Source organism: Balaenoptera ricei, chromosome 13 (genome assembly GCF_028023285.1).
Source record: "Balaenoptera ricei isolate mBalRic1 chromosome 13, mBalRic1.hap2, whole genome shotgun sequence".
Lineage (NCBI taxonomy): Eukaryota > Metazoa > Chordata > Mammalia > Artiodactyla > Balaenopteridae > Balaenoptera > Balaenoptera ricei.
This window is the reverse complement of record NC_082651.1, coordinates 9,949,723-9,963,851: the sequence shown is the minus strand read 5'-3', so window position 1 is coordinate 9,963,851 and position 14,129 is coordinate 9,949,723. Positions and strand designations below refer to the sequence as shown.

The 14,129-nt window shown below is 36.8% G+C and overlaps 1 protein-coding gene across 7 annotated transcripts in view; it reads right to left on the bottom strand.

The window, feature by feature from the left end:
- The window catches only part of TMEM131 (transmembrane protein 131), a 276,973-nt gene that overhangs the window by 84,227 nt on the left and 178,617 nt on the right, over positions 1 to 14,129 (bottom strand). For all 7 annotated transcript variants that reach the window (XM_059943536.1, XM_059943534.1, XM_059943537.1 and 4 more), the window contains one exon: positions 12,595 to 12,718. In XM_059943536.1, coding sequence (XP_059799519.1) covers positions 12,595 to 12,718 — 124 coding nt within the window. The remainder of the gene's footprint in view (positions 1 to 12,594; positions 12,719 to 14,129) is intronic.

Genomic DNA, 14,129 nt, shown 5'->3' with positions numbered 1-14,129 from the left:
GTAGGAGATCAGGAAAGAGGCAGATAAAAATATCAAAGGGCATTAAAGGTAGGCAGTTCCTGCTGACTGTGCTCAGGACTTCAGCAGGAAGTTCATCCAGGAGTCTCTGGAGTATCTCACTGGAGGATCTCCCCACTAGGTCTGCAGGCCCTCCCCCACTGCCCCAAGAGATAAATCCACACCTCCCCCAACTCTGCAGACGGCTCCTTGTGTGCACTCCCAAGTGAACAAGAGCAAGTCTGGTACATGGACTGCTATCAGAAAAACATACCAGGACGCATGGGCAAGGGAGAAAGCACAAACTTGAGCTATAGCACCACCACCTTCTGAAAAACCGTAGACATATAACAGCACCAATGAACAGTACACCCCATTTGAAGGCAACTAGTAAAGATTTAAGGAGGTGACTGCTACTTCAAATGTAAAAGCAGCGACACAAAATTGTAAGAAATGTGAAAAATCAAAGAAACATGTCATCACTAAAAGAACAGTAATTCAACAAGTGAGCTCAAAGTTACAGAATTTTGTGGTCTAGGTGATAAAAGATTCAAAATAGCTGTTTTGAAGAAACTCAACAAGCTACAAGAAAACTCAGAAAGATAATCCAACAAAATCTCAAAAACATACATGATCAGGCTTCCATGGTGGCGCAGTGGTTAAGAATCCGCCTGCCAATGCAGGGGACATGGGTTCGAGCCCTGGTCTGGGAAGATCCCACATGCCGTGGAGCAACTAAGCCTGTGCACCACAACTACTGAGCCTGTGCTCTAGAGCCCATGAGCCACAACTACTGAGCCCACGTGCCACAACTACTGAAGCCTGCGTGTCTAGAGCCCATGCTCCGCAACGAGAGAAGCCACCGCAATGAGAAGCCGCGCACGGCAATGAAGAGTAGCCCCTGCTCGCCGCAACTAGAGAAAGCCCACAAGCAGCAACGAAGACCCAATGCAGCCAAAAACAAATAAATAAAATAAGTAAATTTAAAAAAATACATGATCAAAATGAGATATTTACCAAAGAAAAAGAAATCACAAAAAAGAACCAAACAGAAATTCTGGAGCTAAAGATTTTAATGAATGAAATGAAAAATGCAATGGAGAGCATTTGCAGTAGGTTAGATAAAATGGAAAATAGAATAAGTGAGCTAGAGGGCAGGAATTTTGAAATAACATAGCACAGAACAAAGAAAAAAAGAATGAAAGAGAGTGAAGAAAGCCTATGTGATCTATGGAGTTCCATCAAAAAATATTAGAATAATCAGAGCTCCAGAAGGAGAAGAGAGGGGAAAGGGGGCAGAAAATTTATTTAAAGAAATAATAGCTGAGCACTTCCCAAACCTGGGGAGAGACTTAGACATCCAAGTTCACGAAGCTAACAGATTACCCTATTATCTAAATGCAGAAAGCCTTTCTCCAAGACGTATTATAATGAACGTGTCAAAAATCAAAGATAAAGAGAGAATCCTAAAAGCAGTCAGGGAAAAAAAGATTGTAACCTACAAAGAAAACACATGAGGCAATCAGCAATTTCTCAGCAGAGACCCTACTGGCAAGAAGACAGTGGAATGACAAATCAAAGTGTTGAAAAAAACCTGCCAGCCAAAAATACTCTATTCAGCAAAGTTATACTTCAGATATGAAGGAGAAATACTTTTCCAGACAAACAAAAACTGAGGGATTTCATCACCCCTACACCTGCCTTGCAAGAAATGCTGAAAAGAGTTCTTCAAGCTGAAATCAAAAGATGCTAATCAGCAACATGAAAACATACAAAAGTATACAACACTCTAGTAAAGGTAAATGTACAATCAGACACAGAAAACTTAATTCTGTAATAGGATGGTGTGTTAACCACTTAACTACAGTATAAGGTTTAAGGAGAAGATTATTAAAAATAATTACAGTGACTATAATTTGTTAATGAATACACAATATAAAAAGAGGTAAATAATGACACCAAAACACATTAAAGGGAGGGAGTAAAAGGGTAAAACTTTTGCATGACATCAAAATTAAGTTGCTATCAATGTAAAATGGACCGTTTTATCTAAAGATATTTTATGTAAGCCTCATGGTACCAAAAAGCAAAAACCTAGAGTAGATTCACAGAAGGTAAAGAAAGGGGAAACAGAATATAACACCGTGGAAAATCACCAATTTACAAAGGCAGGCAGAAACAGAGGGGAAAGGAAACAATGGAAATATAAAACAAACAGAAAGCCATTAATGAGATGGCACTGGGAAGTCCTTACATATCAATAATTACTCTAATGTAAATGGATTGAATTCACCAATCAAAGGCATAGAGAGGCTGGATGGATAAGAAAAACAAGACCCAACTATATGTTGCCTCCAAGACTCACTTCAGATTTAAGGAAACACATAGGCTCAAAGTGAAGGGATAGAAAAAGAAATTCAGGACTTCCCTGCTGGCACAGTGGTTAAGAATCCGCCTGCCAATGCAGGGGACACGGGTTTGAGCCCTGGTCCAGGAAGATCCCACATGCCGCGGAGCAACTAAGCCCGTGTGCCACAACTACTGAGCCTGCACTCTAGAGCTCGCGAGCCACAACTACTGAGCCCGCGTGCCACAACTATTGAAGCCCACATGCCTAGAGCCCATGCTCTGCAACAAGAGAAGCCACCGCAATGAGGAGCCCGTGCATGGCAACAAAGAGCAGCCCCTGCTCGCCAAAACTAGAGAAAGCCCGTGCACAGCAATGAAGACCCAACACAGCCAAATAAATAATTAAGAAAAAAAAGAAATTCAATGCAAGTGGAAACCAAAGGAAAATGGGGTTAGCTATACTTATATTAGACAAAATAGACTTTAAGTAAAAAATGGTAACAAGAGACAAAAAGGTCATTATATAATAATAAAGGGGTCAATTCATCAAGAAGATGTAATAATTATAAATATATATGCACTAACATTGGAGAACCTAAATATATTAACAAATATCAACAGGTTTGAAGGGAGAAATAGACAAGAATACAATAATAGTAGGGGACTTTGATATCCCACTTTCAGCAATGGATAGATCATCCAGACAGAACATCAACAAGGAAACACTGGACTTGAACCATACATTAGACCAAATGGACCTAACAGACATTTATAGGTCATTCCATCCTACAGCAGCAAATACATATTCTTCTCAAGTGCACATAGAGAAGAATAAGTTTGAAATCATATCAAGTATTTTTCTCAGACCACAGTGGTATTAAACTAGAAATCAACAAGAAGAAAGCTGGAAAATCTACAATTATGTGGCAATTAAACAACATTCTCTTGAACAACCAATGGGTCAAAGAAGAAATCAAAAGAGAAATAAAAAATAACATTGAACAAATGAAAATGGAAACAAAACATACCAAAATCTACGGAATGATGCAAAAGCAATTCTGAAAAGGATAAACTTAGTTTATAGTAATAAATGCATATTTTAAGAAAACAGAAGGATCTCAAATAAACATTCTAACTTCACACCTCAAAGAACTAGAAAAAGAACAAATTAAGCCCAAAGTTTGCAGGACAGAAATAATGAAGATCAAAATGGAAATAAAATGTAACAGAGGCCAGAAAAACAATAGAAAAAAAAAATCAACAAAACTAAGAACCGGTTTTTCAAAAAGATAAACAAAATTGACAGATCAAGAGCCATACTAACCAAGAAAAAAGAAGACTCAAATAAATAAAATCAGAAATGAAAGAGAAGACATACTACAGAAATACACAGGATCATAAGATACCAGTATGAGCAATTCTATGCCAACAAGCTGGATAACCTAGAAGAAATGGATTAATTCCTAGAAACACACAACATACCAAGACTGAATCAGGAAGAAATAGAAAATCTCAATAGATCAATAATGAGTAAGGAGATTGACTCAGTAATCAAAAACCTCCCAAAACAGAAAACTCCAGGACCAGATGGCTTCACTTATGAATTCTATCAAATACTTAAGGAAGAATTAATGTCAATCTTTCTCAAACTCTTCCAAAAAGTAAGAGAAGGGAACACTTCCAAACTCATTTTATGAGGTCAGCATTACCTTGATACCAAAGCCAGACAAGGACACTACAAGAAAACTATAAACAATATCCCTGATGAATACAGATGCAAAAGTTCTCAAAAACTATTAGCAAAGTGAATTCAGCAACACAATAAAAAAGGATTTGACAAAATACAGCATCTTTTCATGATAAAAACCCTCAACTGATTGGGTATAGATGGAGCACACCTCAACATAATAAAGACCATATACAAACACACAAAGCTAACATCACACTCAATGATAAAAATTTGAAAGCTTTCCTTTAAAATCAGAAACAAGACAAGGGTGCCCACTCTCACCACTCTTATTCAACATAGTACTGGAAGGTCTAAGTTAAAGCAAATAAGGCAAGACAAAGAAATAAAAGGCATCAGAAGTGGAAAGGAAAAGTTGTCATTATTTGCAGGTGATATGACCTTATATATAGAAAATCCTGAAGACTTAACCAAAAAACTGTTGGAACTAATCAAAAAATTCTGTAAAGTTATAGGATATAAAATCAACACACAGAAACCAGTTGTGTTGCTATACACTAACAATGAAACACCTGAAAAATTAAAAAAAAACGATTCTACTCACAATAGCATCAAAAACAATAAAATACTTAGTAATAAATTTATCCAAAGAGGTGAAAGATCCTGTATAATTAAAACTGTTAAGACCCTGATAAAAGAAATTGAAAAAGACAAATGGAAAGATATCCTTTATTCATGGCTCAGAAGAATTATATTTTTAAAATATCCATACTAAGCAAACCCATCTACAGATTCAATGCAATCAATGCAAAATCCCAATGGCATTTTTAACAGAGATAAAAACAAACCTAAAATGTGTATAGAAACACAAAACAATCATAAGAACAACAAAACTGGAGGCAGCAAACGTCCTGCTTTCGAACCATACTATAAAGCTACAGAAATTAAAACGGTATGGTCCTGGCACAAAAATAAAACATGTAGACCAGTGGAACAAATAGACAGTCTAGAAATAAACCTCTGCATATATGGTTATCTAATATTTGACATGGGAGCCAAGAACACTCAATAAGGAAAGGCTGTCCTGCTATATCACTGCTACTGCTATATCACATTTGTTCAATTCCCATTAACATGTATGGATATCAGAAATAGAACAAAAAATGTCCAGGTCTCTACATATAATTAAAAAATAATCATTAATATTCATTAATGACTTTCAACCTATGAGAAGAGATTGTTTACTATATTAAGCATACTAAAATAAATGGGTAAAAACATTTTCATTTTAGCCACAGGTTGAAACAAAGTTTATCCTAATTAATCTTCAGTTTACCTGAAAAGGTAATCAAACAAAAGTCTCTACAGAATCAAGGAAAAAATACTTTTTGTTTGCTCACCAATGTCTATAAGGCACCCATTTCCACAATTCTATGGTAATTAAAATTGGACTATTACAGAGTATTAAAAAAAATCTGTATTTTTTGTCACAAGCCATACATTACATATTTTATGGCCAATATGCAGTATAGCCATGAAGATGAATAGGCCTAAACTGCAGTCTTAATATTATGTAATTTTAATTATAATTAGACAATTATAGTCAACAGATAATTATAAACCACAATTATTAGGAGTTATATATAGAAAAACAAATTGTCACACAACCACATTCCTTTTATTACCCTTGTTCTTGATTTCCAGGTGATCTTAAAATCACAACCTTAGTAAGGGGTATTATTTGTATGTGCGTATGTGTTAAAATACAGTTATGTAACACTTGGCCTTTTAAATAATAACTATTCTATTTTGTATTTCCTACTGGTTAGTTAACGTAGAGATGATACTGGTTAATAATCAAAAACTTAAGTGACTTACAGAAAATGTTTTACTCTCAAAGAAATATGATCTGACCAGGAATTCTAAAGATGACAAGGCAATTAGAGTTAGGATAAACATACAGAAAGGTTTTGCTCTCTTGGACATGAGAAACTCTTTTCATTTTTCCCCAAAGGCTCTTATGATAGGCATAAAATTAAGTGGAGGGGAAATAAGGTTATTTCTTCTCCCAAGAGTTAATTCCATCTCTCCTCTCCACTTCTTGAGCTTCTGGAGTCAGTATCTTACTGTAGGGAATAAAAATGAAAAGCAAGAAGAAGAATAAGAAAAAAAAAAAAAACTTAAGGTAGCATAAATTTTGGCTATCTCTTTTAAAGCTAAATCTAGAGTACCTAAATGTAGATTTTGATAAGTATAGATTATTTTACTGTTTAATTCTATCTCCTGATAGTGGGAAACACAGACTGGCTTTTAAGTTGTTCTTCGACTATATACACATTGAGATTATCTTTTAAAAAAATTTTTAACACCTTTATTGGAGTATAATTGCTTTACAATGGGGTGTTAGTTTCTGCTTTATAACAAACTGCATCAGCTATACATGTACATATACCCCATATCTCCTCCCTCTTGCGTCTCCCTCCCACCCTCCCTATCCCACTCCTCTAAGTGGTCACAAAGCACCGAGCTGATCTCCCTGTGCTATGTGGCTGCTTCCCACTAGCTATCTATTTTACATTTGGTAGTATATATACGTCCATGCCACTCTCTCACTTCGTCCCAGCTTACCCTTCCCCCTTCCCGTGTCCTCAAGTCCATTCTCTACGTCTGCGTCTTTATTCCTGTCCTGCCCCTAGGTTCTTCAGAACCATTTTTTTTTTTAGATTCCATATATATGTGTTAGCATATGGTATTTGTTTTTCTCTTTCTGACTTACTTCACTCTGTCTGACAGACTCTAGGTTCACCCACCTCACTACAAATAACTCAATTTCGTTTCTTTTTATGGCTGAGTAATATTCCATTGTATATACGTGCCACATCTTCTTTATCCATTCATGTGTCGATGGACACTTAGGCTGCTTCCATGTCCTGGCTATTGTAAATAGAGCTGCAATGAACATTGTGGTACATGATTCTTTTTGAATTATGGTTTTCTCAGGGTATAGGCCCAGTAGTGGGATTGCTGGGTCCGTATGGTAGTTCGATTTTTAGTTTTCTGAAAAACCTCCATACTGTTCTCCATAGTGGCTGTATCAATTTACATTCCCACCAACAGTGCAAGAGGGTTCCCTTTTCTCCACACCCTCTTCAGCATTTATTGTTTGTAGATTTTTTGATGATGGCCATTCTGACTGGTGTGAGGTGATACCTCATTGTAGTTTTGATTTGCATTTCTCTAATGATTAGTGATGTTGAGCATCCTTTCATGTGTTCATTGGCAATCTATATATCTTCTTTGGAGAAATGTCTATTTAGGTCTTCTGCCCATTTTTGGATTGGGCTGTTTGATTTTTCGATACTGAGCTGCATGAGCTGCTTATATATTCTGGAGATTAATCCTTTGTCAGTTGCTTCGTTTGCAAATATTTTCTCCCATTCTGAGGGTTGTCTTTTCATCTTGCTTATGGTTTCCTTTGCTGTGCAAAAGCTTTTAAGCTTCATTAGGTCCCATTTGTTTATTTTTGGTTTTATTTCCATTTCTCTAGGAGGGGGTCAAAAAGGATCTTGCTGTGATTATGTCATGGAGTGTTCTGCCTATGTTTTCCTCTAAGAGTTTTATGGTGTCTGGCCTTACATCTTTAATCCATTTTGAGTTTATTTTAGTGTATGGTGTTAGGGAGTGTTCTAATTTTACATGTAGCTGTCCAGTTTTCCCAGCACCACTTATTGAAGAGACTGTCTTTCCTCCATTGTATACCCTTGCCTCCTTTATCAAAAATAAGGTGACCATACGTGTGTGGGTTTATCTCTGGGCTTTCTATCCTGTTCCATTGATCTATATTTCTGCTTTTGTGCCAGTACCATACTGTCTTCATTACTGTAGCTTTGTAGTACAGTCTGAAGTCAGGGAGCCTGATTCCTCCAGCTCTGTTTTTCTTTCTCAAGATTGCTTTGGCTATTCGGGGTCTTTTGTATTTCCATAAAAATTGTGAATTTTTTTGTTCTAGTTCTGTGAAAAATGCCATTGGTAGTTTGATACAGATTGCACTGAATCTGTAGATTGCTTTGGGTAGTAGAGTCATTTTCATAATGTTGATTCTTCCAATCCAAGAACATGGTATATCTCTCCATCTGTTTGTATCACCTTTGATTTCTTTCATCAGTGTCTTATAGTTTTCTGCATACAGGTCTTTTGTCTCCTTAGGTAGGTTTATTCCTAGTTATTTTATTCTTTTTGTGGCCATGGTAAATGGGAGTGTTTCCTTCATTTCTATTTCAGATTTTTCATCATTAGTGTATAGGAATGCCAGAGATTTCTGTGCATTAATTTTGTATCCTTCTACTTTATCAAATTCATTGATTAGCTCTAGTAGTTTTCTGGTAGCATCTTTAGGATTCTCTATGTATACTATCATGTCATCTGCAAACAGTGGCAGTTTTACTTCTTTCCCAATTTGGATTCCTTTTATTTCTTTTTCTTCTCTGATTGCTGTGGCTAAAACTTCCAACACTATGTTGAATAATAGTGGTGAGAGTGGGCAACCTTGTCTTGTTCCTGATCTTAGTGGAAATGGTTTCAGTTTTTCACCACTGAGAACGACGTTGGCTGTGGGTTTGTCATATATGGCCTTTATGTTGAGGAAAGTTCCCTCTATGCCTACTTTCTGGAGGGTTTTCATCATAAACGGGTGTTGAATTTTGTCGAAAGCTTTTTCTGCATCTATTGAGATGATCATATGGTTTTTCTCTTTCAATTTGTTAATATGGTTTATCACATTGATTGATTTGCATATACTGAAGAATCCCTGCATTCCTGGGGTAAACCCCACTTGATCACGGTGTATAATCCTTTTAACGTGTTGTTGGATTCTGTTTACCTGTATTTTGTTGTGGATTTTTTCATCTATGTTCATCAGTGATACTGGACTGTAGTTTTCTTTTTTCTGTGACATCTTTGCCTGGTTTTGGTATCAGGGTGATGGTGGCCTCACAGAATGAGTCTGGGAGTGTTCCTCCTTCTGCTATATTTTGGAAGAGCTTGAGAAGAATAGGTGTTAGCTCTTCTCTAAATGTTTGATAGAATTCGCCTGTGAAGCCATCTGGTCCTTGGCTTTTGTTTGTTGGACGATTTTTAATCACAGTTTCAATTTCAGTGCTTGTGATTGGTCTGTCTGTATCTTCTATTTCTTCCTGGTTCAGTCTCGGAAGGTTGTGCATTTCTAAGAATTTGTCCATTTCTTCCAGGTTGTCCATTTTATTCGCATACAGTTGCTTGTAGTAATCTCTCACGATCCTTTGTATTTCTGCAGTGTCAGTTGTTACTTCTCCTTTTTCATTTTAATTCTATTGATTTGAGTCTTCTCCCTTTTTTTCTTGATGAGTCTTGCTAATGGTTTATCAATTTTGTTTATCTTCTCAAAGAACCATCTGTTAGTTTTATTGATCTTTGCTATTGTTTCTTCATTTCTTTTTATTTCTTATCTGATCTTTATGATTTCTTTCCTTCTGCTAACTTTGGGGTGTTTTTGTTCTTCTTTCTCTAATTGCTTTAGGTGTAGGGTTAGGTTGTTTATTTGAGATGTTCCTTGTTTCTTGAGGTAGGATTGTATTGCTCTAAACTTCCCTCTTAGAACTGTTTTTGCTGCATCCCATAGGTTTTGGGCCTTTGTGTTTTCATTGTCATTTGTTTCTAGGTATTTTTTGATTTCCTCTTTGATTTCTTCAGCGATCTCTTGGTTATTTAGTAATGTATTGTTTAGCCTCCATGTGTTTGTATTTTTTACAGATTTTTTCCTGTAATTGATATCTAGTCTCACAGCGTTGTGGTCAGAAAAGATACTTTATACGATTTCAATTTTCTTAAATTTACTGAGGCTTGATTTGTGACCTAAGATATGATCTATACTGGAGAATGTTCCATGAGCACTTGAGAAGAAAGTGTATTCTGTTGTTTTGGGATGGAATGTCCTATAAATATCAATTAAGTCCATCTTGTTTAATGTATCATTTAAAGCTTGTGTTTCCTTATTTTCATTTTGGATGATCTGTCCATTGGTGAAAGTACAGTGTTAAAGTCCCCTACTATGATTGTGTTACTGTCGATTTCCCCTTTTATGGCTCTTAACATTTGCCTTATGTATCGAGGTGCTCCTATGTTGGATGCATAAGTATTTACAACTGTTATATCTTCTTCTTAGATTGATCCCTTGATCGAGATTATCTTTTGAATTATTTTTCAGAAAGACTTCCCTTTGCATAAGATTAATTTGTAGAAATAAGTCCCTGGGAAAGCCTAGGTCAGAAATGTCAAATTGGTGGCCTTTAACTAGCTTTCTTTGGTCCACACTATCTGTCTTTCTAAAGTCAAATTTCATTTTTAATTTGTAAAATCAGTAGATATTATCTTATAAAAATTCCTATTTCTGACTCTTCTTGGAAAATCAGAAGAACTGTGCATGAGCTTACATTCCCACGTGGCCACCACTGGCTGGAGCCGAGTGGGGGCTAGTGCCTTTGGATGGGACATGTGCTCTTCCAGGTCACCTCTCATTCCACTTGGTCTGCATCGTCTACCTGGCTAGCCCCTGTAAGAATCTATTTGTAACTCTGCTATTTATTTGGTCTGCTTTGTATTGTGATAGGAACATGAAAAAAGTGAAAACCCTGGCCTCTATCAAGGGTGAAGCTTGATGTTTAGAAACAACAAAACACTGCTTGAATTAGCAAAGTAAGTTAACAAGGTAAAAATAAAATCTGTAGTGTAGTTGTGAACTACTTTTAAACTGTTTCCATTGCACTTCACTATTTTGCCTTTTAACCCAACATGTCTCTACACTTTGGCAATGCCTGAAAGCTGGATGACTCCACTTACACCTAAGTGTGTCTCCATACACAGACTGTAACGTATATGACCCACCCTGTAGCTTAATAAGATACAAATCCCTGGGGAGGCCAACAGCACACCTAGACCCTCACCTTGGCTCTTGTCCCTAACTGCATGACCACAGGCAAAGCCCTCTGGGGTTCAGCTCTTCATTCATATAATGAGGGTACTGGACTAGGTCTCTCTTAGCACTGGGATTTGATTGTTTGAGACCATCAGCACATTTATAAAAATTGTGGAAATATCTTTTAGGTAAAACAAATAATAACTCAAGGGAAACTTGTTTTAGAAAATATTTTAGAAAAGGGATGCTTTCCAAGAGTACAACAAGAAAATTAAAACTTTATCATCAAAATATGCTGACTTATCCATTCCTTGTTTACAAAATAGTTTTAAAATTTTAAAAAGCCAAAATTATATGCCATTATTTACCCTAGAAGTTGCTACTTAATGACAACGTACGATGAAGCCAGGACTTTAGAAAGGAGAAATGTAAAAATCGAAATAATTGATATAAATTTATATGCTAAAAATTAGTTATTTAGTCATATCTCTTTAAAGGAGTCAGTGAAAACCCTCGGAAGAGGAAATCAGGCTCCATTCACTTACTTCCCTCTGACATTTGCTATTTAGCTAATTATTTTGGAAGCCTATATATTAAAGCTTAATGCATTCTCTCAAATCCAAAATTTATTAAGATCTTTTTTTTTGCCAGATAAAAGTTTTTTCTATAGTAACAAGTTTGCATACTATCTACAAAAATGATTATAAGTAAAATTTTAGAGGACACCTGTGTAGGAAGAACCCTAAACAGGCCCTCAAATTTCCTGCCCTAATTTCTGTGACTGTGAATATGAAGGATACCACACCTGTGATCTGCACTACTTGATAAAAGGGATTTTGCAGATGTAATGAGATTATTAGTCAGCTGACTCTGAGTTAATCAAAAAGGAGACTACCCAGGTGATGCTGACCCAATGACATGATTAAAGCAGAGTTTTCTCCACTGGTGGTAGGAGAGGAGGTCAGATTTCTGAAGCATGAGGGAGATGTGACGCACCAGTGCTGGCTTGAAGATGGTGACAAGGATTGTGGGTACCTCAGGGAACTGAGAGAGGTCTCTGGCCGACAGCCAGCAATGAAACGGGGACCTCAGTTCTACAACCACAAGGAACTGAATTCTGCCGACAACTTGAATGAGTCTGGGAGTGGATTTCCCCTGAGTCTCCAGTCAAGGACTCAACCCAGCTGACATCTTAGTTACAGCCTTAAGATACTCAGAGCAAAGGACCCATTGGACTTGTGACTTACAGAACCATGTGTTAATAAGTGGGTGTTTGTGGTGATTTATTACACAGCAATAGAAAACTAACACAACGCTGAGGAATTACCTATTATTAGGAAGGACAAGAAAACCAACTGAATATATGAATGCTACACTTTTCAAAGTGCTTAAGTTTCAAAGTTGATTTGTTAGGCTGTTTCATGTTGAGAAAAACAATGTGTGTTGAAGAGTAGAAGTGATAATTCTCAGGAAATGGGGCAAACTAAAGTCCAGAATAAATGTAAAACATTCAAACCAGATTTTAATTATAGCAAAGTAAAATTATACACTAAAAAACCTAGACATTTCAATTTCAAACTCAAGAGAAATCAAATACAGCAGAGATGCTTACCCTATTTTGAAAAAATGATGCATGAAAATGTGATGTTGTAGCAGATATTGATACTAAAGTAATAGTTTCTTCAGAACTAGGATTATGTAAGTAAACTTTTTCCATTTTTGGCATTCCAACTGGTCTGTAAAAACAAAAAGAAAACTGTTACAAATATTCAAAGACAATTTCTAGTTTTAGAGGTAACCTCTAGTTGTTAAAAAATTAAACATCAAAATTATATAGACAAATACATACCCAAACGTATGAAATTATATATTAAATTAGTTTATATCTAAAATTACACATAAAATGCATGCATTAGCTATTCAGCAAATAAAACTATTGAGTGCCAACTGTATGTCACACACTGAGCCAGGTACTGGGATGTAAGGAGGCAAGTCTCCAACCAGATAAAGCTTACATCTAGTGAGGAAGCAGGCAGGGAACAAAACGGTCAGATCCCTTTATTACTTTCTGTAATACCACCTACCGCCTGCTTCTCTACTAATTCTGAATCTTATCCTCCTCTCCCCAAATTCCACTGATAGATGCTCTTCAATTTAGAAGAAGTTTAGTGGCAACGTTCTGTGAGCAGATCTGCCTTATGAGTTAGGGGCTGTTGTTATACGCATTTTATAGATAAGGACACCGAGGCACAAAAAGCTTAATTAACTTGCCTAAAGTCATACTTGGAACCTCACTCTGAATCCAGGCCATCTGGCTCTAGTTCCTGCTCTAACCCTCTCAAAGGAACAGTATAAAGCACACACTCGAGGTCTGATATCCACAGATTCATTTTAATGTTCCCCATGGCATCCACATTGTAGTTTGTCTTAAAAGTGAAACCTCCTCAGTACGTAGTCCATTAAGTATACGTTGCTAATCATATTTGCACAGGCTTCCTAGCTTGACAGCTTAAGAGAATTCTGCATATAAATTACGTTTTTTCAGAGTTCTCTCTAGTTATTTAATTGGCGCCTTATTTCCTCAACGAGATTATCAGTACCTTAAGGACGAAGTTTACGTTGTATGCGCACTGTGTATTCCTCGTATTGTCTAGCACAGAACCAGGCACCTGGTGACAGCGTGCACAGGGCAGCTTGCCCGCCCCTGCCCCCCGCCCATGACCTCAGTGGTTACAATCTAGTGAGGAAGCAGGCAGGGAACAAAACGGTCAGATCCCTTTCTTTCTTTCTGTAATACCACCTGCTGTTACGAAGTGGTTATCAGCCCCCCTAATCTGGAATCAATCAGCCTACACACGTGATTCCCTATGTTTCCACCTGAGTCAGGCTGGTTCCATGTGCATGACCCCCACGCCTTTACCAATGTCTTTGCTCTGTGTTTTCTTCCCTATCCTCTATGTGAATCCAAACCCTCATGTTCTAATTCAATTACAACTTCTGTCACAAGGTCCTCTTCTTGTACAATCATTTTGGCCTATGTTTTCTGAAATTTTATTTCATCTGTATAAACCTCAAATTCTAAGTAGTTGAAGATGCAGCGCCAGAATTACATTTTATATGTGGTTCAACTGTCCACCATGCTTTTGT